This window comes from Stomoxys calcitrans, chromosome 4, assembly GCF_963082655.1.
Source record: "Stomoxys calcitrans chromosome 4, idStoCalc2.1, whole genome shotgun sequence".
Lineage (NCBI taxonomy): Eukaryota > Metazoa > Arthropoda > Insecta > Diptera > Muscidae > Stomoxys > Stomoxys calcitrans.
In genome coordinates, this window is record NC_081555.1 from 140677733 (window position 1) to 140704740 (window position 27008).

Consider the following 27008-nt stretch of genomic DNA (forward strand, 5'->3'; position numbering starts at 1 on the left):
TTGCTTCCACAATTCCGGCAGATATCCATGCTTGAATGAACTGTTGAAAATGGTACAAAGAGAATACGAAATTTCGAGAGCGCATTGCTTTAAAATGTTCCATGGAATTCCATCAGGACCGGGATTAAAAGTTATCTTCAGTGACCTTACATTTTCAAGTACCACGGTTTCGCCAATCCCAGAAACGTCTATAAAAGCTGAATTGTTGATTGTGTATGGATATGTTCCACATTAATCATAATAATTATCTGAGTAAGTAGTGCTAAAAAAAGTCAGCAAAGATGTCGGCAATGCCTGAATCGTTATCAGCTACTTTCGCTTTATATCTAAGAAAGTTCGGTAAACTATTACAACGGCGCATTGAATTCACAAATTTGTAGATGGATTTAGGATTTGATTTCAATTGAATTCGAATTTTATTCAAATAACTACCATGCGCCAATTTGTTTTCTTCATTATATTCGCATCTTGTTAATGGATACATCGAAAAGTCAGACCTTGACCCTGAGCGTTTAAACCTTTTATATAATTTATTCTTTTTGTTCTTCAGTCTAGAAAGATTGGTTATTCAGTCGTTTTAAAACGTTTCCACCTAGAGTAGGCTAGGTCCCTGTTACGAATAAAATTCCTAATAGTGAAATTAAACCAAGGCTTAGTATTCGATTTCTTCATCTTAGTCTGAATGGGGACTATTTGCATCATTTGTTATCTTGAAAAAAGCTTAATTTTTCATCGACCCTATTTGGCATGGACGTTAAGGGGTCAATCAAGGCCATATTTGGCATGGACGTTAAGGGGTCTAACAGAACTCACTGCTTCGAATTTCAATGAAATCGGGTAAGAAATGTGGCTTTTATAGGCTTAAGACCCAAAATCGCCATGTCGGTCTATTTGGTGACTATATCCAAATATAGTACGATATGGACGGCAACTCACTGTTCCAAATTTTAGCAAAATCCGTTATTAATTGCTTTAGTTATGGTATTGAGACCCTATACCGGGAGTCTGCCTATTTTGCAGCTATACCTAAATATAGTTCGATAGGAAACATATTTGGCAAGAAAACCCCATCGTTTGAAATTTCAGCAAATTCGGATGATAAATGCACCTTCTTTGGGCTCAAGGCCCTAAATTGATCTCTAAGGCATCTATATCGTAATATAGTGCCATTAAGCCTTATTAAGAAATACGAATCTGTGCCAAATTTTAGCTCAATATCAAAATTTTTGAAGGCTATAGCATGAGTAGAATAGAGGGACAGACGGAAGGATAGACACACGGGTATCGCTTTATAATTTTACGACGATAAAGGATAAATAAATTTTGTAGGTTCAGAAAATGATATTTCGATATGTTGCAAACGAAATGACTAAATGAATATATACGTAACACCTATCCTATGCTGTTGGGTATAAAAATGTGAATTTAAAAAAATTTTATTTTGTCGGAGTGGAGTGGATTCTGAGATTACAAACTCCACACCCGCACGTTCTGACCCATTCAATCATCTAGCTTTGATCCATTCGTGTAGTATGAACTTTCGGATGTATATTGTCCGGATACCTAAAATAGTCTCCGGTCAAGACAACGTGTTCTCGGAAACTTTTATGATGTGCTTATGTTGCACTACTTATACATCCTCATCCACCAAGCTACCGAGGCTAAGTAAGCATTAGTCTAATGAAGCTCCTGTAGAACCATCAGTACATATTAAGCAAAAAAGGGTTAATCCAAGTCGGCATGACTAACAAACTCCTCCTTATAGGGGATTTTTTTTATCTACTTCATTTCTGATAATATATTGGCCATCGATGATAGGTGCAGTGAGTTAATAGTAAAAAAGGCCTTATCTCAAATACTCAAAAAGTCAAATTACCCAAATTCCCAAATAAAAACATCAGTCCTATCGAAGCAATTCGACCAATTAGTACGTTAAGCGGAGGGCAGATGTAGTAGAACTAATCTAAAAACACACAAACCTTAGAGAATAATCGAATAAAGTTTGAGCGTATACAATGAATAGCCGTAGCGGAAATACCCAGCTGGGATATGGAAATTTTAAACAATTACAATTGAGTCCTTTGGTGACAGGTAAGGCATGGAAAAAACAAGGATAACAATAAATTTTTGGTGACATTTAAACTTTTAGACATGGAACAATCGTGTTTGTAGTTCACAAATTGGAAATATTGAACAATGTAGGAAAATGTTTGATAAAGTGACTCACAAAGAAGTTGTGTTTAAAAAATGTTTGTAAAAATGGAAGGATAAATGGTTTTCAAAAATTTTTCATAATTGAAATACCTCAACAATTCAAAAAATGATGAGACAACTGCTCGTCTGCTTCCAGTCTGTCATTATATTGTAGTTCATTGTGCTGAATAAGTCATAGTTCAAGGTTGAGTTAATGTTGAGTTTATGAGTTAATTATCACGGATGTCATAAATTTATGTTTCACTAGATGTGACTCATAGCCACACCAGCCTTTTTTTAGGAGTGTTCGAGATTATATTAGGGAAAAAGGCAAAAGCACTGTTCATACGCTAACTCATATCAAGGCAATCTTAACAATGAGGTAAGCTAATATATCCCCCTTATTGATAAGCTTAATAAATATCGGATAATACACTTCGGCCTTTATAGGCCTTAATCTTCAATGTGTATGAACATTTGAAAAAATTTACCACCAAAGTGGATCAATTAAATTGTAAAGGAGTAAAAAGTAAAAGAACAGCCGTGTTACCGTTTATGCAAATAAAGTCGGAATTTTTTTTATGACCTTTTGAAATTACACTCACAATAGTCCGACCTAATAAGTTAGTTGTGCGACTTTTTTTAGAAGAAACAATGGCAACCCTGGCAACTAATATATTCAATTCATTATTCCTAGCATTGACGATTATTTTGTATTGGAATGGTGGAAAGTAAGGCTTTCTTCTCTCTGTGCAAGGAGAGTTAAAGGACTTACTGAGCCCTGTTTAAAAACAAAAGAGTGCTCTACACCTTACTCAATAGTCATTGGGAATGTAGGGCACCTTAATCAATTTGACAAAAGTGTTGATGAAGATACATTACGTATCGGAAATCATGATCCTCTAACTAGTCAAAGTGTTTTGAATAATAACACACACTTGCTCAACTTTTATAAGATTTTTGCTTGGTTGTTTAAAAACAAAAGAGTGCTCTACACCTTACTCAATAGTCATTGGGTATGTAAAGCACCTTAATCAATTTGATAATAGTGTTGATGAAGATGCATTGCGTATCAGAAATCATGATCCACTAACCAGTCAAAGTGTTTTGAATAATAACACACACTTGCTCAACTTTTATAAGATTTTTGCTATACTATTCTTTGTATAGAAAGCATTGAATATGATGCCGAGGTGGAAGATGGACGAAAAAATTAAAATTAATATCACGGATAAAGACAGATGTTAAAATTGTGATTCAAGGTTAGTTGCAGATTATTTTTATATCCTCCACCATAGAAGGGGTGTTCCAGCTTCGTCATTCCGTTAGAAACAGCTCGAAATATTCGCCTAAGACCCTAAGAGATATATATTCTTTATTGTCATGACATTTTATGTCGCTTTAGCCACGTTTGTTTGACTATCAAAAGCACGCATATTTTCAAAGGAATAAAGGTAGGCGCCTGAAACTGCACTAATACCTCTATATTTAGTTGGGATTGTAAATAGATCAAATCGTTTCAAATTTAGATATAGCTCCCATATAAACCCATTCCCGATTACACTTACTGAGCCACTTGAGGACGCAATTATTATCCAATTTGACTGTAATTTTGAACGTTGGGTTTTCCTATGACCTTCAACAGATGTTCCGTGTATGGTCCCAGTTGACCAGTATGGTCAAAAACCTGATATTGATCTCTCGAATTTATTTCTGGAGCGTCTAGAGATTTTTATCTGATTTTGTTGACATTTTGCGCCATGAACTTGACCTCTAAAGTTTGATGGACTGCGATGGAGAAAAAGTGAAACATAAGACCCATACAACAGGTTCGGAGAACATATGACCCATAGACATACAGATTAAGTGTGAGGCAGCCACTACGGCTATGAGACTTAAAGCGATGGGAAATGGATAGAGAATAGGAGCAAGTCATACCATCTCGATATAATCGAAGCGGTGATAGGAAATCTGGAAGGAAGGGAAGAAGTTTCCGATCGGATACCAGAGATGAAACTTGAAGTCGAGTGCGAGGCACTGCTGACAGCGAAACTGTCTTGGACTGACGGAACCCTAGTATTGCCATCTGGAAGATCATGTTACACGGATGGTTCATACCTAGAGGATAGAGTGGAAATGGGGGTTCACATTGAAAAACAAAGGAATGACATCTGTTTTAGACTGCCTGACCATAATACGGTCCTGCAGGCGGAGATCCAGGCGATGACGGAATGCATGAGGGTGGTGTGGTGTTAACGCGAGAATGTCGAGAGTCTTTATCTTTACGAACAGTAAATAGGCCAATAGGGCAATAATAACCAGGACGGTAATATCATGAACAGTGTTGGAATGTAAGAAGGAGATTAATGCCATCTCTGAGGATGACACGAATCGCATCGTTTGGGTGCCGTCCATTGCGGAGTCACTGGGAATAAGAAAGCAGAAGATTCGGTAGTGAAGGCCAGAGAACTGCCGACAATAAACTTAGTTAACCTCAAGCCTTTCGGGTCGATATAGTCCGAGTTCGGGAGTGGAACAGCGAAACGGTCGGTAGGACGGCGAAAATCCTATGAGGAGATCCAGATCGCGAGAAGAAGAGGCTATTACTGAAAACAAGTTAGAATGTCAGTAAAGCTCTTGGTATCATAAGGCGACGCATAGGACTACGAGCTCACTTATGTAAAATCGGTGCTGCAAGTGGTACCATGTGTTGGGCATGCGGGAAGATGATGAGACGTTGGAGCATTTCCTATATCACTGCCCGACTTTTGCATCTAACAGATACCGGTATATAGGTGGGGACACAATACCAGACATGAAACAACTTAGGGGAGTAGCATGGAAAACAATTAGGGATTTTGTAGGTAGCACGGAATTTCCAACATTGATTTTCTTTCTCGAGGTTGCTTTTTGTGTATGTAGCGCCCACGACAAGCCGATTACTGGCTTAGGTGTACAGCGGTCAAAAAAAGTATTCATCATTAGCAAAATTGATAATAAATTCACTTATTTTGGGTAATTGAAGAAAATTTAAAGTAAACAAATAATGCAGTTTTATGCAATAGTTTATTTTTCGTAATATGTTTTAAAATAAATTCAAAAAATAAATTTAATTAGCGCAAAAAATGCAATTTTATATAATAACACCAAAAACAGAACAAAAAAAGTATTCATCATTGATGTGCTATCATCAAAGTCAAATTCAAATATTATTTGGGAATCCCCCTTTTCTGTTTTATTTAGTAAAGGAGGCTTTGTCCTTGACAGCAAATATTTAATTTCATTGAAAATATAGTTTTTGTCAAAATGGGTCGTAAGCAAAACGAGGTTTCTGATGAGGTAAAAGTTTTGATAATAAAACACCACAGGAATGGTTTAACTCAAAAAACTATCAGTGAAATATTAAATAGACCACGATCTACTACATATACAATCCATCATCAGAAAGTGGACAGAAACGAAAACTGTTGACAATAAACCAAGATCTGGTCGACCAAAAGCACTTTCAGTTGGAGATGTGCGTTGGCTAGTGCGGCAAGTTCAGAAAACTCCGAAGACAAATGCGACCATTCTTCGTAAAAACACTATGGAATATTTAGGGAAGGAAGTTACTACACAAACAATTCGAAATACACTCAAAAGGCATAGTTACAGAGGAAGAACTGCACGTAAGAAGCCCTTTATAAATAAAATAAACCTAGTGAAAAGGCTAAACTTCGCAAAAATGTATGTAAAACAGCCCGAATCATTTTGGAAAACAGTCATTTTTGCAGACGAGAGCAAGTTTAATCTTTTTGGGTGCGATGGAAAGGTCATAGTGTACAGAAAACCAAATACAGAGCTTGAAGAACGAAACACAGTTGCTACTGTAAAACATGGTGGAGGTGGTTTAATGGTTTGGGGGTGTATGGCGGCTTCAGGAGCGGGAAATCTTGAAATTATTAATGGAGTAATGGATCATAAGTATTACATTGACATTTTAAAGAGGAATTTAAAAGATAGTGCTGTAAAACTTGGGCTTGGTAATAACTTTCAATATTATCAAGATAATGACCCCAAACATTCTGCTTTAAATACCAAGATGTGGATGCTGTATAACTGCCCCAAAGTCATTAAAACTCCTCCTCAAAGTCCCGACTTGAACCCAATTGAACATCTTTGGGAACATCTCGAACGCAAATTGAGAACGCGCAATTTTTCGAGCAAGAGTCAAATGCAACAGGTGATAATGGAGGAATGGACTAATATAGACCAAAATATAACCGCTAAATTAGTCCAATCGATGTCAAACCGTTTAAAAGAAGTTATAAGACGCGGTGGTCGAATAACAAAGTATTAATTTTTTTTAATTATGTTATTTATTTTTTTGTTTTTTTGCAATGATGAATACTTTTTTTGTTTAATTTTTTGTGTTCAGCTGTAAAATGGCCCTTTTTGTTCCAATAAATACTATTTTTTTCTTTAAAAACAATGAAATTGTGTACATATATATCACACAAGCACTACTGCATCATTAGTTTAATATGTTTTTATTCCAATTGTCTTTCGTAGACTTATTAAAAAAAAAACATTGAATGATGAATACTTTTTTTGACCGCTGTATGTTCATAGTGGAAAGCCTATTTCCATCATAGTGGAAATAGATGCACAAATAGGGTCCCAATTGGTCCAAAACGTGATATAGCGCCCATTTAAACCGATCCCATGAATATACTCTTGAGTCTCTAGAATGTGCAATTTGTGCCCTATTTGGTTAAAATTTTACTCAAACACTTTTCCTATGACCTTCAACAGATGTATCAACTATGATTCCAATCGGTCTAAAATCTGATATAGCTTCCATATAAACCGATCTCACGAATATATTTCTGGAGCCTCTATAAGGCACCGTTCTTTTCCGATTTACCGAGCCTTTGCCAAGTATGGTCCGAATCAGTTTATAACCTAATATAGCTCCAATATAAACCAATCTCTTTGCAATTCTTATTCCTATCTGCCTATAAAGAGAACCCGTCCAAAGAACTTGACATATGCGATCCATGGTGAAGGGTATACAAGATTCGGTTTATCCGAACTTACACGCATTTACTTGTACTTTATACCCACAGTTGAGCATAATCGCAGAACATAAATTAATGGCAATCTGATAACAACAACAAAAAAATTTTTCGAATGGTGTCATAACTTTTTCACACAGATAAAAACGTATGCTCGATAAGAAGCGCATAATAGAAGTTAAAAAATACCCCCTAACACGATAGATAGTGGCTGTTGACGGTTTATATAAACACGTTGTTTTTGTTGCTTGTTCATGCTAAAAGAAGTAAAATTTTAACAAGTGCGGCCGAACTTAACCATTAGTACTCACTCACTGGAAGTGTTAATTTTTGTCCGATTTGGCAAAAACTTTGCCCATAATGTTCTGTTACGACTTCCAACAGCTGTGCCAAGTACGATCTATAACCAGATATAGTTCCCATATAAACAGATCTTGCAATTTGACTTCTTGAGCCTCAGGGAGCGCAATTTTCTTTGGATATGGCTACAATTTTGTACGTAGTATTCTGTTACGGTCGCATTTCTTGACATAGCGGATGGCGTGAAACCAATATGGTAGCTGCTGCTAGGCGAAGTTTCCCGGAATTGCTAACTTGTGACGTATGTTAACCACTGCACCATTTCATACACTGAAATTAATTCTACACTTAAAGCTTCTGGAGCAAACGATTTGGCAGTGAAGGCAAGAGGTTTTCCCGAAACTTTTCGGGGCAATACAGTCCGAGTAAAGGGAGTGGGCGACGAACGAGCTTGTAACACTGTGGAACAGTGAAACGGTCGTTCCTCGTATTTTTGCAACAAAAACACTATAGGGAGCTATAGTGTTTTGTTGCAAAAAACGAGGTTATTACTGAATGGAAGTAAAAAGGAGAGCGCACTAGAAGCCGATTACTGGCTTCGGTGTATGTCCATAGTGGCATAAGGCGGATTATTATCCGCACTCTCTTTTCAACCTAACCTAATACTTCTGGCCTGGTGTAACCACTGTTTTAAGGTCAAGGTTAGTTGGCGGCTAGGGATACTGTGTTAACACGCTGCCCAATATAACACGATGCTCGTCAGTATAGACTATACAGTGTCTGGGACGCTATTTAATGAAATGTATTGTCCCAAAATGTCTGATAGATCCGATTTTAGTTGGTAATAGAAGGTAGAGTCGACTATTTAATACCCTACACCACCAAGTCTGCCTACTACTTTTAATTCATAGAACCTATGTCTTAATCTAGCCAGGCTCTAATTGTGTAAGACTAATTAAAAATCGAAAGGAAACGAAAAGGCTCTAATTTTGTAAAACTATTGAAATATCGAAAGGAAACTTGCAAGATTTTCTGACAATAAAATTGTACACGCCTATTGGGAGCGGCACCGGCTCTTGCACAAATACCTAGTGCCTATGATGCTCGATATGACAAGACGGGTTTTTGGCGCCTTCGAATAAGCAACGGCCAACCTGTTCCCGCCTATAGGTGCTCGACGAGGATCACCACCTCCACAGGAAAGTGTGGCTACGACGACGACAATCAGATAGCAAATGGGAATTGCCTCTTGATTACAAAAATACTTGGACAGACAGACGGACATAGCTAAATCGAATCAGAAAGTGCTTATAAGCCAATTGGTATACTTATCAATGGGTCTAGCTCTTCTTGCAAACAAATGCACAAAATTATAGTACCCTGTACCACAGTGGTGGTGTAGGTTACACAAAACTTAAAATGCTTGTAACTCCTCAAGATGTGAAGCTGGTATACTTAGATTTAATGTGAACGCAAATGCAAATTTACCCATGGAAATTCCATTAAGGAGTACTGTCCGATTCAAGTTTGAGCTCAATTATATGAGATCTCCTTTTAATAGCTGAGTCGTCCTAGGGCAGAAATTTTTTACTTGGCATAGTAACTCACATATGTCGCTATCATTAAGAGGTGATAACCACCGCTGAAAATTGTTCTTAAGTTTTCACCAGGATCTGAACCAACGCGTTCAGCATCATAGGGGGACATGCCAATCTCCGCGCTGCGGTGGTGTAAATGCTCTAAACAAAATGCAGACAACCTCTATCGAGGAACTAGGTGCATCTAAGCTGTAGAATTGTCCCAGATAGGCATTAGAAATTATGATATATACCAGCCCGAAGCCCTGATATACATCGATGATAAAATACCCCTAATGTGCTGGAAAACAGGAGGCCACCGTTGCGCGGAGGATAACATGTCCGCATGTGACGCCAAACGTCTGGGTTCAAATCCCGGCGGTTATTAATTCAACAAGAATTGAATTTTCTTCCTTCATTTTTATTTCTCGAAATTATTTTCGTACACTGAAAAATCCTCTTAATCACTTTTTTTCCTTTTTCTCTTTAGGTTTTCTCATTTTCATGTCCGGCGGCATGTGTTTGGCCCAAAGTGTGGGTTGGATAGACGGTTTTGTGAAAATAACAGATCGTCACTTTTACTACAGCTGGTTTATAGCAGTGATTATAGGGGCATTGCTAACACTGCCCTTGCGAAACCTGATACCCAGAAGATTTTTAATGGTCTGTATGGCAATGTTTTAAAAATTTATACAAACTTAAAACCTTTCTCCTTATTTAGGGTGCTTCATCGTTATTGATTCTAGTTGGTGGCATCATCTTTGTCAGCGTCCCCTTTAACATGGATGGCTTGATTGCGGGTCGCTATTTAAATGGTATAGGCATTGGTTTGGTCACGGTGCCCTATCTCATGTATGCCAGTGAAATATCGCTCGATAGCAATCGTGGCAAAGCAACTGGTTTGGAGCAGTTGGCCATTGCCCTGGGTGTAACTATTCAAATGGTGTCTACAAATCAATGGAAATCCACAGGAGGAAATTTTACAGCCAATAGTTTGCATGGAATTTTCGATATTATTTTTGCTGTTTTAGCCTTGGGCTCCCTATTCTATTTCATTGAGTCCCCAGTAGATTTTCTTAGATTTGGAGATGACGATAGTGCTCTCAAATCTCTGGGCCAGCTGCAAACACCTCCCACTATTAATATGGAAACCCATACCCGCTTGGCCGAACTTAGGGATTATGTACGTGAAGAGGAAGATTTACCCATAGGCGTTTGCTTCATACGCAGCATCCTACCTTTATTGAAAATGATTTTCTATCGCAGTGCAGTTTTAGCTTTGACTTACACCACGATGCTGACTGTTGTTGCCGGCATAGCCAGTTTGGTGAATGGATCCCCTTGGTCACCTTGCTTGGCTGCATGTCTAAGAGTTTTGGGCAGCAGTTTGACTCTGATCGTTATCGATAAATTCGGTCGTAAAATACCTTCCTTACTTTGGATTTTAATTTTGGGTGGCCTTATGATTCCCATAGCCGTACTAATGGGTGACTTAGGTAATCTTATGAGCATCTATTATATGGAAACTGTAGTTTCGCTTTGGGCCTCAATGTACTTTTTTGTTGGTCTCTTTGCTCCCAACACCTCGACTTATATGAGCGAAGCTTTTCCCTTAAGAACCAAGTGCTACTGCATGACCATCTGTGTGGTAATGGAGCAAATTATACAAATTGTCATAATTAACACTGTAGGCTATTATGGTAGGGACGACGGAGCCCTTTTGGCTGTAAGTATTGTAGTGTTGGCAGCAGGAGTTGGTTTAATTCCTATGATACCCGAAACAAAGAAGACTTCTCTGAAGGAAGCTCAGAAGCGTATTGCTAGTGTGTCTAATTGTAATTGGTATTAAGCATTGGGAAAGGAGAGAGAGAGGGAGTTTTGAATAAGAATGAAAATAAAGAAAGAATAAAGAAATTGTTATACCAAAAAAAAAAAAAAAAATACGTATTGCATTAAATTATGTTTGTGGAATCTTAGATATAACAAATAAGAGGGCGCTAAGTTCGGCCGGGCCGAATCTTGAGAACTCACCACCAAGAATTCTGCTAAAATTATTATTCTACATACCAAACAAAAATTGAAATTTCTAGGAACCGAACCAAAGAAGATCGAGAGATCGATTTATATGGAAGCTATATTAGTTCTAGGAACCGATCGAGAGATCGGTTTATATGGGAGCTATATTCGATTATAGACCGATTCGGACCGTACCTGGCACAATTGTTGGAAGTCTTTATGGAACACCACGTACAACATTTCAGCCAAATTGGACAAAAATTTCGGCTTCCAAAGGCTCAAGAAGTCAAATCGGGCGATCGATTTGTATGGGAGCTACATCTAAATCTGAACCGATATGGCCCATTTGCAATCCCCAACGGCCTATCTAAATATTAAGTATCAGTGCAAAATTTCAAGCGGCTAGCTTTACGCGTTCGACCGCTATCGTGATTGGCTAGATCGACTCAGAACGTCGATATTGGAAGGGGGCGGACCCTCCCCCATATCGCAAAAACACCACTCAAAATCAAAAGTCAGCCGATCGGGACAATATGGGTATCAAATGAAAGGCATTGAAAAGTAGAATACGAATATGGTATTGAAATTTGAGTCTAAGTACCCATCGGCCCGCCGCAACCCCAAAACTCCCCCAAACAGACATATTGGACGTTCATGACAATATGGGGCTCAGGAGTTGAATAGTAAATTACGTATCTGGCATGCAAAATCAAATCGAAGTATCGGGAGTCACGCCACCTCCCAAAAACCCCACAAATGGGCATATGAAACAGTCATGACTATATGGGACTCGGTTTATATGTTTGTTTCGTTGAATCGAAAACGGCTGTACCGATTTTCTTAAAATTTTCACAGATTGCGTAGGTTTGTATGGAAGGAAACATAGACTATAAAATTTTTTGACATCGAAAGGGGGGCGGACCCTCGCACTTATGCCAAAAATCCTACCCAAAACCAAAAGTGTACCGATTGGCACAGTATCAAATAAAACGTATTGAAGACTAGAAAAAGAATATCGTATTAAATTTTAGGTGCAAGTACCCAGCGGGCCGCCTCAACCCCAAAACTCCTCTAAACAGATATATTCATGTCAACATGTGACTCAAATGAAAAGTATTCGGCAGTAAATTACAAATATGGTATACAAAATTAGGTGAAAGTAATGTGAGGTCGCCCCACCCCCAAATACCACCAAATGAGTATATTAGACGACCATGACGATATGGGACTCAAATGGAAGGTATTTGAGTGTCGAAAAATTTGAGTAGTACAAAAAATTGATATCCAATATTGTAGCCAAGTGTTTGAGGGTACGCCTAATGGAGCTCAAATCAACGGTATTTGGGAGTAAAGAACAAATATGAATGGTTCATATCTAGCGACCATGGCTATATGGGGCTCAAATTAAAGGGATTTGGGAGTGGCCTAATTTTCAAAGACACCAGATCTCGGAGATTGGTAATGTAATTCATTCGAATTATCTTTGCAGTCTTACAGTCGCCGTAAACGAAACATGGTTTCTATTGTTGGAGTTGAGTGCCTCAGAGGCCGCCAAAAACCAGTCATATGGATATATAGAGCAATCACGAAAATATAGAGCTCAAACGAAAGGCCATGTGTCCGAATGGCCACCCCACCCTTGAAATACCCCCTGAGCCGGAAATGTTTACCAATATGGAAATATAGGACTAAAAACAACGCATTTGCAAGTAGAGTAAAAAATTGCCCAGGAACCCAGTAGGGGCAAACTTCTCACACATCAAAACTACATGATAAGGGACCATTTTTTATAGCCGAGTCCGAAAGGCGTGCCACACCTCTTTGGGCAAAATTTTTTACATGACCATGCATGGCATTGTACCTCGCAAATGTCGCCAGCATTAAGAGGGGATAACCAGCGCTTTAAATGTTGTCCGACGTTCCAGGATTATGACGCGTTCAGCGTCATAAGTGGACACAGGCTACAGTGGCACGAATTCGATATTCATATTCTGGGCGAAGTGTCCACACCCTAAAACGATATTAAAGAGTTAAAGAAGGCGCAGTGGAGCGGGCCCGGTTCGGCTAGTAAATTATAATATATTATATTAGAAAATTTACGATAGAGCGCAACAATTGGGAATTTTGGAAGTAACACGGAATTCTTGACTTAAATTTTCATTATCGAGGTTACAACAAGCCGATTACTGGCTTAGGTGTATGTTCATATTGGCATTGGGCAGATTGAAACCAAGCGTGCGGCATAGATAGCAACTCAATAATCAGTAGGAACGCGCCATATGGAGGAGGGGTATCCGGAGAAAAGGAGAGAGGAGAAAAATCTATTCCACAGCAAGATATGTCATGGCTGTTTGAGATCATGAAAAACTGCCACGTCTTTAATTTCAACCAAATCGGATATTAAATGTGACCTCTAAAGGCATAGGAAGTGAAATCGGGAGATCGGTTTTTATGGCAGCTATATCAGGTTATGGATTGGGACAATAGTTGCATCGCTTTTAGAAGCCAAAACTCCTTATACATTATTTTAGCCATAAGGGGTAATAATTACACCCTTTAGGGGCGTAAGAAATCAAGAGATCGATTCATATAGGAGCTATATCAGGTTATGGATCGATTTTGAACATGCCCTGCACAGATGTTGGAAATCAAAACAAAACGCCCCTTGTAAAATATCAACCAAGCATTCAGAAAAAGTCACAGTTTGGTTCGGTTTATGGGCTGGTGGCATCATTGGACCGTACTTCTTCAAAGATTATGCAAATTTCGACGTAACTGTGAATGGTGACCGCTATCGTGAGATGATATCCACCCAAAATGCAAGAGCTTGACTTGCATGACATGTGGTTTCAACAAGACGATGCCACACAGCACGCATAACATTGGACTTATTGAGAGATGAGTTCGGTGAACATTTTGCTTCACATTAGGGACCGGTCAATTGGTCGCCTAGATCGTGCGATTTAATGCCTTTAGACTATTTTTTGTAGGGCTATGTTAAACCTCATGTCTGTACAGACAGGCCCGCTTTAATTGACGCATTGAAAAATAACATTGATGGATTTATTCGTGAGATACCAGCCGAAATGTTGGAAAGATTATGGCAAAATTGGACTAAGCCGACCATTTGAGGCGCAGTCACGGTCAACATTTGCATGATATAATCGTCAAACATTAAATTATATGGACCGTACTATCGATTTAAATAAAGATTTCATGCATTTTTCTGAATTTTATGTGTTTTTTTGAAAACTTTCCTATAGCTTTTAAAAAATTACCCCTTAGCTCATAATTATTTGAAAAATTTATTGAAAGAACTTGACAAATGCGATCCATGATGGAGGGCATATAATATTCGGCCCAGCCGAACTTAGCACGATTTTACTTGTTGTAGAATATTTTAATATGCTAGAAGCCCAATTTAAAGAAGTTTTTGTTTCCAAAAAGTGTCCGAAAAATCTTTTTTTTTTAACAAAATAATCCAAAATATAAAATTGGTGCAAATTCGTGCAGCTGAAATTTACCTTTTTTGATTCAGGACACTTCACTGAACAACACTGAAAAAGAAATAAGGGTGGCCCAAGTGGAAACAGGTGCTTTTTAAATCCAAATGCAAATTTTACCCATGAACATTCCACTAAGGAACAGGGGCAAACTTCTCACATATCAATGAGTGCTAGGGCCCTCCTTTTTATAGATGAGTCCGAACGGCGTGCCGTCGTGCGACACCTCTTTGAAGAGAAGTTTTACATGGCATAGTACCTCACAAATGTTGTCAGCATTAGGAGGAGAAAACCACCGCTGAACAATTTTTTCGTATGGTCTCGCCAGGATTCGAACCCAGGCGTTCAGGGTCATAGGCGGACATGCTAACCTCTGCGCTACGGTGGCCTTCGCCTTTTAAATCCACTCTGCAGAAAATATACATTTTGAGAGTTATGGCTTTATTTTTGCTTCTTATTTTAAACTAACTCTGTGAGCCGTACCCCTAAGCAGACCGATTTGGTCAGTCTTCGACTCCAAATGAAACGCATTTGTGAACAATGTACGAATCTGTGTCCAATGTACGAATAATGTGTCCAACTTAATACAATACGTTTAGTTAACCTTTTATCTGGACAGCTGATAATTTGGCAAAAATTTGTGATTATCCCTTTTGAATTCCCCTTTATGAATGAGTCTTATCGGAATACAACAAAAGTAGATTAACGCTTTTTATGGGTCGTGGATAGGTCGTGGTGGTGCATGGATTGAAAACAATTCTATATCTAGATTTGTTTTCAATGATGCAAAAATACTTTTCGGTTGCGGAATTATCAAATCGTCAGTAGTGCTGACATGGCCCAATCATTTCATAGCTATAATAAATTGTAAGATGCGATAATAATTTGAATGAAGCTACCGGGTGGAGCCCTACAACAGGCTGGTTGGGCTGAGTCATAAAATTGGGAATATACAAAATAGAAGGAAAATTATAAAGTTTTATATTAAAATAAAATAAAATAAAATAAAATAAAATAAAATAAAATAAAATAAAATAAAATAAAATAAAATAAAATAAAATAAAATAAAATCAAATAAAATAAAATCAAATAAAATAAAATCAAATAAAATAAAATCAAATAAAATCAAATAAAATAAAACTAGTAAGAGCGTGCTAAGTTCGGCCGGGCCGAGTCTTATATATCCTGCACCATTGATCGCATTTGTCGAGTTCTATGCGCGGTGTCTCTTTTTAGACAAACATAGAATATTGAATAAGAACTGTTATGCTTTTGGAACTATATGAAGTTATAGTCTGATTCGGTCCATAAATGAATGCTGAATATTGTAGAAGTCATTGTGTAATATTTCAGTTCATTCGGATAAGAATTGCGCCTTGTAGCGGCTCAAGAAGCAAAATCGGGAGATAGGTTTATATAGGAGCTGTATCAAGCTATTGATCGATTCAGACACGTATTTTGAAGATCATGAGAGTAACCGTTATACAACATTTCAGCCAAATCGGATGAGAATTGCGCCCTCTAGAGGTTCAAGAAGTCAAGATCCCAGATCGGTTTATATGGCAGCTATATCAGGTTCTATACCACTTTACGCCATACCTAGCGCAGCTATTGGAAGTCATAACAAAACACTTCATGTAAAATTTCAGCCAAATCGGATGAAAATTGCGCGCTCTAATGGCTCAAGAAGTCAAGATTCAAGGCCGGTTTATATGAAAGCTATACCAGATTATGAACCGATTTAAATCATACTTAGCACAGTTGTTGAAAGTGATACCAAAACACTTCGTGCAAAATTTCAGTTAAATCGAAAGAGAATTTAGCCCTCTAGAGGCTCAAGAATTCAAGACCCCAGGTCGGTTTATATAGCCGATTAAAACCATACTTAGTAAGTTGTTGGAAGTGCTACCAAAACACTACGCGCAAAATTTCCGTTTAATCGGACGAGAATTGCGGCCTCTAGAGGCTCAAGAAGTCAAGACCCAAGATCGGTTTATATGGCAGCTATATCAAAATAAGGACCGATTTTAACCATACTTTGCGCAGTTGCTAGAAGTGCTACCAAAACACTACGTGCAAAATTTCAATAAAATCGGATAAGAATTGCGCCCTCCAGAGGCTCAAGAAGTCAAGACCAAAGATCGGATTATATGGCAGCTATATCAAAACATGGACCGCTTTGGCCCATTTACAATCCCAACCGACCTACACTAAAAAAAGTATTTGTGCAAAATTTCAAGCGGCTAGCTTTACTCCTTCGAAAGTTAGCGTGCTTTCGACAGACAGACGGACGGACGGACAGAAGGACGGACATGGCTAGATCGACTTAAAATGATGTGACAATCAAGAATATATATACTTTATGGGGTCTTAAACGCATATTTCGAGGTGTTACAAACAGAATGACGAAATTAGTATACCCCCATCCTATGGTGGATGGTATAATAAAATAAAATAAAATAAAATAAATTATAATAAAATAAAATAAAATAAAATAAAATAAAATAAAATAAAATAAAATAAAATAAAATAAAATAAAATAAAATAAAATAAAATAAAATAAAATAAAATAAAATAAAATAAAATAAAATAAAATAAAATAAAATAAAATAAAATAAAATAAAATAAAATAAAATAAAATAAAATAAAATAAAATAAAATAAAATAAAATAAAATAAAATAAAATAAAATAAAATAAAATAAAATTAAATTAAATTAAATTAAATTAAATTAAATTAAATTAAATTAAATTAAATTAAATTAAATTAAATTAAATTAAATTAAATTAAATTAAATTAAATTAAATTAAATTAAATTAAATTAAATTAAATTAAATTAAATTAAATTAAATTAAATTAAATAAAATAAAATAAAACAAAAAATAAAATAAAATAAAACAAAAAATAAAATAAAATAAAATAAACTAAAATGAAATAAAAATAAAATAAAATAAAACAAAAAATAAAATAAAATAAAATAAAACAAAAAATAAAATAAACTAAAATGAAATGAAATAAAATAAAATAAAATAAAATAAAATAAAATAAAATAAAATAAAATAAAATAAAATAAAATAAAATAAAATAAAGTAAAATAAAATAAAGTAAAATAAAATAAAATAAAATAAAGTAAAATAAAATAAAATAATATAAAAATAAAATTAAATAATATAAAAATAAAATAAAATAATATAAAAATAAAATAAAATAATATAAAAATAAAATGAAATAAAATAAAAAAGAAATAAAATAAAATGAAATAAAAAATAAAATAAGATAAAATAAACTTAAATTATATATGAAGTTTAACTTGTAGTAACAGCGATGTTTACTACAAGTCGACCAAGCTGATTAAATTATACTTTGAATATTTTTGATAATGCTTCTGCTGATAATCTTCATAAACGATTGTTAGTTGGTTTAGGCTTTATCTACTATGACCATATCGTACATATGGTAGTAAATAAATAAATATTTGCTAAATAACATTAGTCTAAAAGCAACAACTCACTTAAAAAGCTGCATAATTGAAAAAAAGGGCTAAAAATATATTTTTAAAAATATTTAAATATTAATAATACTTAATTTTTTACTATTGCGAAAAATTCACGTACCCCAAATGGGTGTCTTTGGCGAAAAATCCCAAACGGGATCTAGGAGTTTTAAACAATTCCAACTAAGTTCGCTGTCTACAGGTAAGGCAATGTTTGTGAAAACTCAAAAATGTAAACAGTTCGAAAACATAGACCAAAAAAAAGTTTGTAGTACGAGTTTCAAAACAAAGGTACATAAACTGTTTGTATACTCGTAAAGGCAATATTTCCACTAAAAATTGAAAAATGTTGACTACTCGACGATGTCCGATGTCACAACAGTACAAATAAAATCAAACAATTTTTGTTTGTTTCTCTTTTGAGACGAGCTCAAGGATCGGAGATTTTATCATTAGCAAATGGGAAAGGAAAGGAAGAGATCGCAACACCCACCAACCATTATGGGACGCAAAGAAAGAAAATCTCCGATCATTGAGCTCGTCTCGAAAGAGAAACAAACAAAAGTTGTGAAATTTGATGAGCTGCGTCCTAACAGCCCAAAAACTTGAAAATAAAAATTCGGCAGAGCCCGGCCGGGATTCGAACCTGGGCACACGGAGCAACAGCGAGAGCCGTTTGCTGTTGTCTAGCGTTCGAAGCCATCAATACAATTTCCAACAAAGGCACAGAATCATGTGCACTATGGAAGTAGTGTAATTGTTGCAGACAAAAAATCTGTCATAACACGAAAATACATGGATTGGAGAAAGTACAGCAATAGACAGGGTTGTCGACCGTGGCTAATGTAGTATTTGTATCATAGAGGCGTTTTCGCAATAAATACGATACAAATGCAACATACCAACGTATGGCCCTTGAAGTCGTCACACCTAATATGATTGAAAAGTCTTCTAACCATAATGGTTGGTGTGCATTCCGATCTCTGGCTTTCCTTTTCCATTTGCAAAGAAAATCTCCTATCATTGAGCTCACCTCGAAAGAGAAACAAACAAAAATTGTGAAATTTAATAATCTTCGCCCAAAGTGAAAATCGTTGATCGGACTACATGTGGGTTTTGGGCGATAGACCTCCATATCTAATGACGGATTTTTTTAGAATGGTGTGGCGTCAGATTTTTGCCGCAAATTAGGATACCATATTCGTACCATACTTCTAAAAATTTTTATTTTGAATCCCAAATAGTCCTGATTGGCCTACATGTCTGTTTTGGAGTGAACTGACAATGGCCCTTATTGGATTGCTTCTCAAAGACCTTTCATTCAAGTCCTGCGCCCAGACTCTTGAACCTAAATTAAGGTGTTTGATTTCTAAACAACTCCTTAAGACCTTTCATTTTCATTCTACAATATATTACCTGGACGGGTTAACATCTCTTTAGCGATTTATGCAGTGAGGTGGCCCCCAAACAACTGACCCCAAATTTGAATATCGAATTTGTACTCTACTTTCAAAGACCATTTCATTTGAGAGCCACATTGTCAATGTCGACGCTCATGTCTGTTTGCAAGTTTTTTGGGTGTGGGCGGACGGCTAGACTCTTGACCCCAAATTTCGAAATAATATCCGTGTTAGAGTCTTAATTACCATTTATTTGACACCCATATTGTCTTATCCGTTTTGGGGGTTTTGGGTTGGACATACACCCCAGTGACTTGGTACCGGATTTCTATATCAGATTCGTACTTTACTTCAAGATTTCTTTCATTCGATATCAGTGGATCAATATGTCCGTTTGGTACGGCGTTCCCCCAGATTGCGTCACCTCACACTTTCCTAGATCTGCCAATTTTGAATATTAGGGTAAAATGGAGGAGGTTTAGCCCTTACTCTTTTTACGAATGACCAAAAGCTCCTGCTTCCCCTCGGAGAAACAATAGCTTTAGCACGTAGATGCGGTTCGTAAAGAAACTTTTCGTGTCTAAGTACATTGACATACGAAGTTCTTGCCTGTTTGCACAGCATTTTGGTATTGGCATTCTTGTTCAGACACAAGTTCCTAAATGCCACCTGTTTTGATCTGACAAAATTTTATCCCTCGATAACTGCTTAGTCGGAATGAACGATCCCATTCCTCTGGAGTCGTATGTCCCGAATGGGGAATCCAAGAGAATTTGTGAACATTGAAATCACCAGCAACAACGATTTAACTGTCCGGACAGTTCTCTAAAATCATAGTAATTGAGTCAGAGTATGGGAGTCAAAGCCGCCTAAGGAACCCTCCCTTTCCGAGTTAGAACTTCTATACAGAAATCCGAAGTTAAATACGTGTGTTCCAATCCTAAATTTAACCTAAAGGGAACTAAATCTTTAGGATTTTTTGAGCCCAAGTGTTGCTGCCTGTGGAACACTATATCATTACGCACATATAGCACAAGGCCTCTATGGGGAACGAAAAGAAAAAGAGTGTGATACCCGGAAATGTGAAAGTCCTGTGGATCAGAATCCTCACCCACCTGGGTTTCACATAAAGCAAGGACATCAGGTCGATGATAATGAACATGGGAATATACCGCAGAAACATACCAAATATACCTTTTCTCCATCGCCGCTCACCAAACTACTGAGGCGTAAATGGTCTAAGCACATTCCTCTAGAGCCAGTCGACAATTTTCGTATTTAGACCCCATTTCGTGCTGAGAAGGACCCTTCGTGCTGAGAAGGAAATCAGCCCGATGCTGAATGTGACACTTCCAGTTCAATTTGCTGTCCAAGATCGTTCACAAGTAAATGGCCTTGTCGGTAATCGAAAATGATGAGGAAACGTGGCGCCCCAAATTGGCTTATCTTCGTATTCCTCGTTGGAAGAAGTATAACAGAGGGTTTCAAAACCCTCATCAATCAGGAACCTAATAGGCTATTTATATTGATCATTCATCTTTATGTCAAAGGACTCACAATTTAACCACTTATTCGTTAGTATTTGGCTTACCCGGTCCATAAGAGACTGATCTGAAGTTGGGATCAGTGTATCGTTATTAGCCGCTTTGGCTTCAATTTTATATGAGGTGTTTTATAATGACTTTCAGCTATGCCAAGTATGGTCGAAATCGGTTCATAACCTGATATGGCTCCCATATAAACCGATCTCCCGATTATACTTCTTGATCCTCTAAAGGGTGCAATTCTTACCCGATTTGACTGAAATTTGCTACAACAAATTTTCTCCATTGACCTTAAAACATACATGCCAAATATGGTCTGAATCGGTCCATAACCTGATATAGCACCATCCAACCGATCTCCCTATTTTACTACTTGAACGCCTATATTGCGCAATTATTATCCGATTTGTCTGAAATGTTACGCAATGATTTCTAATATGATGTCCTAATCTGAGAACATCATGAGACCCAAAATTTGGCACTCAATAGCCACTTTGGCCAAAGCAATTGTCTGTATCGCATGCCACATAAAAACAAAGTTAGCTAGAAACACACGCTTAAAATGCAAAATTTTATTGGGAATCATTTTATGATCATCCGCAAAAAATTGCAATAATTCAACGAATTTAAAGGCGCATTTTATGTTTTGGTCATCAACATAGATTGCTGGTATAAGATGTGAGCGTGTCATTAGTTCAGTTTATCGTGTGAGCTCATTTTTAAAGTGGCTTGCTGTTGTTCTCTGGCCTGAGTTGGTCCATACCCTGATTCTTCTTAACCATTATCCTTTGTTTGCCTATAAAGAGATAGCGGGCAAGGACTTGACAAACGCGATCCATGGTGGAGGGTATATAAGATTCGGCCCGGTCGAATTTAGCAACCTTTTACTTGTTTTTTTTTTTTTATTACTACAATAATTTCTTGTTATCTTAGGTTTTCTTATTTTTATATCGGCTGGCATGGGCTTGGCACAAAGTGCTGGTTGGTCGGATCACCATGTGCCGGTACAACATCTTCACTTTTATTATAGTTGGCTAATTGCAGTGATTATGGGTGCATTACTTTCCCTACCTCTGAGAAACATACTGCCCAGGAAGTTTTTAATGGTAAGTATGAATTAGAATTTTATATAAATTAAAAAATAAAGGAAAATTGCTAAAATTTAGTTTTTATCCAAAATGTAGGTTTTTTTTTGTTTTCAACCATCTTATGTTTGTATAAGAAAATTTTTAATTAATATCTAAATTAATATGTAAAATGTTTTAATTAAAATATAAAATTTTTGGCTTAAAACCTTAACATATAATCTGAAGATATAAAATGTCTGTAGCAACCATAAAATGTTCGTAGCATAAATGTTTGTACGATAAAATCTTTATCGCAAACATAAAATGTTTATAGGAAAATACAAAAATATTTGAAGTAAACACAAGTTGTTTGTAGAGAACATAATATGTTTTGGTTGAAAACAAAATTTTTGGTTGCAAACATATAATACTTGGTAGCAAACATAAAATTTTTGTAGAAAACATAAAATTTTTGACAGAAAAAATAAAAGGTTTGGTTGAAAACATATAATATTTGGTAGAAACATAAAAAATTTGTTGCAAACTTAATATATTTTGTAACAAACATAAAATGTTTGGTGGTAAAGATAATATGTTCGCGTGCAAACATAAAATGTTTAAGGACAAACAAGTTAAAGCGTGCCAAAATCGGCCATGAATTCTGCTAAAACTTTACACAGAATATTTGGAACGTACGCGACCCGATAGTTGGAAGTAGTAGCAAAACAGTACGTACCAAATTTCAGCCCCATGGGACAAACATTAAGGTTTCCAAGGGTTAGAGACTTCAAATCAGGTAATCGGTTTATATAGGTGCTATGTCAGGTTATACACCGATTTGGACCATACTTCTCACGATTGTTGAAAGTCATAACAGAACCCTACGTGTAAAATGTCAGCTAAATGGGATAACAACTACGGCTTCAAGGGGCTCAAGATGACAAGTCGGAAGATCGATTTATATGGGAGTTAAATCAGGTTATAGACCGCTTCAAACCATACTTGGCACAATTGTTGCATTGTGTGCAAAATTTCAGCTCAATCGTTTAATAGTTGTAGCTTCTAGGACCTCAAGAAGTCGAGTAGAAGGACCACTTTATATGGGAGTTATATCCAAATCCGAACCGATATGGCCCATTGCAATCCCCAACGACCTACACCAATTAGAAGTTTTTGGGCAAAATTTAGTGCAGCTAGCTCTACGCGTTCGACCCCTATCGTGATTTCCACAGACGGACGGACACGAGGGTGGACGGACTAAGGTGGCTAAGGTTTGTATACCCCCATAGGATTCATTCCGTTTGTAACACCTCGAAATACTCGCCTCGACGTTCTGAGTCGATCTAGCCATGTCCGTCCGTCCATCTGTCGAAATCACGATAGCGGTCGAACGCAAAAAGCTAGTCGCTTGAAATTTTACACAGATACTTAATATTGATGTAGGTCGTAGAGAATCACAAATGGGCCATATCGGTTCAGATTTAGATATAGCTTCCATATAAACCGATCTCTTGATTTGACTTCTTAAGCCCCTGGAAGCTGCAACTTTTGTCTGATTTGGCTGAAATTTTGCATGTAGTGTTCTGTTATGACTTCAAATAATTGTGCCAAGTACGGTCCGAATCGATTAAAAACCTCATATAGCTCCCATATAAACCGATCTCCCGATTTAATTCCTTCAGCCCTTATAAGACCGGCCGATTTTAGCACGCTTTTACTTGTTTAACACACAACAGGCTACAGCAATAAACTCAAAACCCCCATTTACTAAACATTTCATAAACTTCTTCCGTTTTCAGGGTATCTCATCGGTTTTCATTCTAGCTGGTGGCATCATCTTTGTTAGTCTCTCCCATAATGTGGATGCTTTGATTGCTAGTCGCTATCTAAATGGAGTAGCCATAGGCCTAATGACCGTACCATATCTCATGCATGCCAGTGAAATATCACCTGATAATTGTCGTGGTCTTGCCACTGGCCTGGAGCAATTTGCTGTTACTGTGGGTATGGCTATTCAAACTATAGCCTCTAGCCAATGGAATGCCAAATCCTGCTTTACTGTCAACTGTTTCCATGGCATTATGGATACAATACTGGCCGTATTATCCTTGGCTTCGCTATACTATTTCATAGAATCTCCCGTGGATTTTCTACGCTTTGGAGATGATGCCGCAGCTTTGGATTGTTTGGCCGCGTTACAAAGGCCCCAAGGAGCTACAATGGCCACGCACAGACGCCTTGTGGAACTTAAGGATTATGTGCTAGAACATAGTAATTTGTCCATTATGGAAAGCTTGAAACGTAGTTCCCTACCCTTGGTGAAAATGATTTTATATCGCAGTACCATCTTAGCTTTTACCTCCTCCATGGTGCTAACAGTGGTAGCGAATATCGCCGTAAGAGTGAATGGAGCCACCTGGTCACCAGTACTGGGGGCTCTCCTACACATTTTTGGCAGCTGTTTAACTTTGGCAGTTGTGGATAAATTGGGTCGTAAGATACCATCGATTATATGGATTCTTTGTATGGGAGCACTTCTGATGCCCGCAGCTGTTATCATGGGTTATCTGGAAAACGTATTGAATGTGGCCAAGATGCGAACGATTACCTCAATTTGGTTGTCCATACAATTGTTTGCTGGTCTATTTGCTGCCAATACCTCGACTTATGTGAGCGAAGCTTTCCCTTTGAGAACCAAATCTTATTGCATGACCCTATGTGTCATTGTGGAACAAATTATTCGTATCATCATTATAGCTAGGGCCGACTATTACGGCAGTGACATCAGTCTTATGGCTATGAGTATCATAGCCATGATAGCGGGGGCCTGTCTACTAGTGATGCTGCCCGAAACAAGGAAGACTACTCTGAAGGAGGCCCAAGACAGTTTAAGGTTTTTCTTTAATTTTGGTAGGCAAGACTAAATCAAGACCAAAAATTGTACTATGTGAACTTGGAAAAAAAATTTAATAAATGGTTATTAACTGTCTGTCCCAGTAAATTTATGTCAATCATTTCCACTCTCTTCAGTGACACCAAGTAAGTGGAACAGCCAGTAAGTATGATATCTCTCTCAAAGGCATATTCTGGAACAGTGTGTTATGTAAGAGAATTTGTAATGGATTATCTATTATATAAAAATTTAATTGTTGCGCTTTGTTTGCTTGTTTGTCTCTTCCGTAAAGACTCAAAAACGGCTGAACCGATTTTCATGAAATTTTCACAGATGGTAGAGTTTGAGCCCGCGGTGAAAATAGGGTAGATATTACGATATTTGATATACGAAGGGGGCGGACCCTCGCCCAAACCAACATTTTCAAAAACGCCAGATCTCAGAGTTGGGTGCATCGATTTAAGCGAAATTTTGCATATCACTTTATGGTACCCCAATAACACGAAATTTGTAAAATTTTGGGGTCAAATAACTTGGAGGGACGCCCCATCCCAAAACCCACCCGAACGGACATGTTTACCGATTGAGACAATATGGGCATCAAATGAAAGGCATTTAAGATTAGAATACGAACTTGGCATTAAAATGTCATCATAAGTGTCAGGGAGGTGCCCCACCCCTAAAAACACCCACCACAGGACACTTTTGCCGCTTTGGGCAATATGGGTATCAGATGGGAGGTATTTTAGAGAAGAGTACGTACTTGGCATTAAAATGTCACCTTAAGTGTTGGGGGGTTCCCCAACCCCAAAAACACTACCCAACAAATGAAAGATATTTAAAAGTAGAGTACAAATCTGACATAAAAATTTATTTCTTCGTATCTGAGGGGCCTCCTTACCCAACAGGACATATTTACTTATTGGGACAAAATGGATATCAAATGAAAGATATTTCAAAGTAGAGTCAAAATCTGATATAAAAATCTATTATTTGGTGACAGAGGCGCCCCCCAATATAATAAACGAATTTGATATCCAATTTTGAGGCTAAGTGTTTGGGGGTAGTCTCATCCAATAAACTTCCCCTAATCCAATTGCAATTGGGGCTCAAATAAAAGAAATTTCAGAGTAGAGCGCAATGCTGATATTTTTTCAGGCCTAAGTGCGCAGGTGGCCGCCCCACCCTACATACACCTCAAACTGGATATATTTGTGGATGCAATTGGGGCTCAAATAAAAGAAATTTAAGAGTAGTGCACGATGCTGATATTTTTTCAGGACTAAGTTGCGCGGGTGGCCGGCCCACCCTACATGCACCTCAAACTGGACATATTTGTGGATTATGGCAAAAAGGGGATCAAATCTGATATGTGTTTTATGGCCAAATGTGTTAGGGACGCCTCACCTAATAAACTTACCCTAAACCTGGCATTTATAACGGCTATTGCAATATGTAGCTCAAATGTGGCTTTTAGCAGTTGAGTATGAATCTGATAACCACTTTCGGGGCAAACGGTTTGGCTACTCCAATTCCCCCCCAAAACAAATAGTACAAAGTAGACCTAACATCCAAACTTTAATGGGCGGACCCCATTAAAGCGTAGCTGGTCCTGTCCAGCTAGTATGAATATAATATGAAAGTATAAAAAAGTAATAATTTGTTTATACTATAGGACATTTTTTGTTTTTGAAAAAATTTTCACCTTCGGCGCTTTTCCATTTTTTCCCCATAAAATAAACATTGTTCCCTCTTTTTATACCCACCACCATAAAATGGGGGTATACTAATCTAGTCATTCCGTTTGTAACACCACGAAAAATTCGTTTGAAACCTCATAAAGTTAATTTATATTCTAGATCGTCTCTAGGTTCTGAGTCGATTCAGCCATGTCCGTCCGTCTGTCGAATTGACGATAGCGGTCGAACGCGTAGAGCTAGGTGCTTGAAATTTTGCACAGATACTT

General features: G+C 37.2%; 2 protein-coding genes across 2 annotated transcripts; both read left to right on the top strand.

Moving 5' to 3' along the window:
- Nucleotides 1-1906: 1906 nt before the first annotated feature.
- On the top strand, nt 1907-11040 carry LOC106088512 (uncharacterized). Its single transcript, XM_013254074.2, has 3 exons — nt 1907-2091; nt 9618-9790; nt 9849-11040. The coding sequence occupies exons 1-3, from the start codon at nt 2016-2018 to the stop codon at nt 10974-10976; spliced, it is 1377 nt and encodes a 458-aa protein (XP_013109528.1). The 5' UTR covers nt 1907-2015; the 3' UTR covers nt 10977-11040.
- A 7224-nt stretch (nt 11041-18264) lies between these two features.
- LOC106088511 (galactose-proton symporter) lies at nt 18265-25073 on the top strand. Its single transcript, XM_059367289.1, has 3 exons — nt 18265-18340; nt 22016-22188; nt 23949-25073. Exons 1-3 carry the CDS (start codon nt 18265-18267, stop codon nt 25071-25073), a joined length of 1374 nt encoding a protein of 457 aa, XP_059223272.1.
- Nucleotides 25074-27008: the final 1935 nt, after the last annotated feature.

What these genes read in the sequence shown, in the direction of transcription:
- LOC106088512 (XM_013254074.2), top strand. Translation starts at nt 2,016, where the DNA reads ATGAATAGCCGTAGCGGAAATACCCAGCTGGGATATGGAAATTTTAAA. An exon ending in ATTGAGTCCTTTGGTGACAG is followed by an intron (nt 2,092 to 9,617) that starts GTAAGGCATGGA and finishes TTTTCTCTTTAG; the next exon opens with GTTTTCTCATTTTCATGTCC. An exon ending in TACCCAGAAGATTTTTAATG is followed by an intron (nt 9,791 to 9,848) that starts GTCTGTATGGCA and finishes CTCCTTATTTAG; the next exon opens with GGTGCTTCATCGTTATTGAT.
- LOC106088511 (XM_059367289.1), top strand. Translation starts at nt 18,265, where the DNA reads ATGGGTGTCTTTGGCGAAAAATCCCAAACGGGATCTAGGAGTTTTAAA. An exon ending in ACTAAGTTCGCTGTCTACAG is followed by an intron (nt 18,341 to 22,015) that starts GTAAGGCAATGT and finishes TTGTTATCTTAG; the next exon opens with GTTTTCTTATTTTTATATCG. An exon ending in TGCCCAGGAAGTTTTTAATG is followed by an intron (nt 22,189 to 23,948) that starts GTAAGTATGAAT and finishes TTCCGTTTTCAG; the next exon opens with GGTATCTCATCGGTTTTCAT.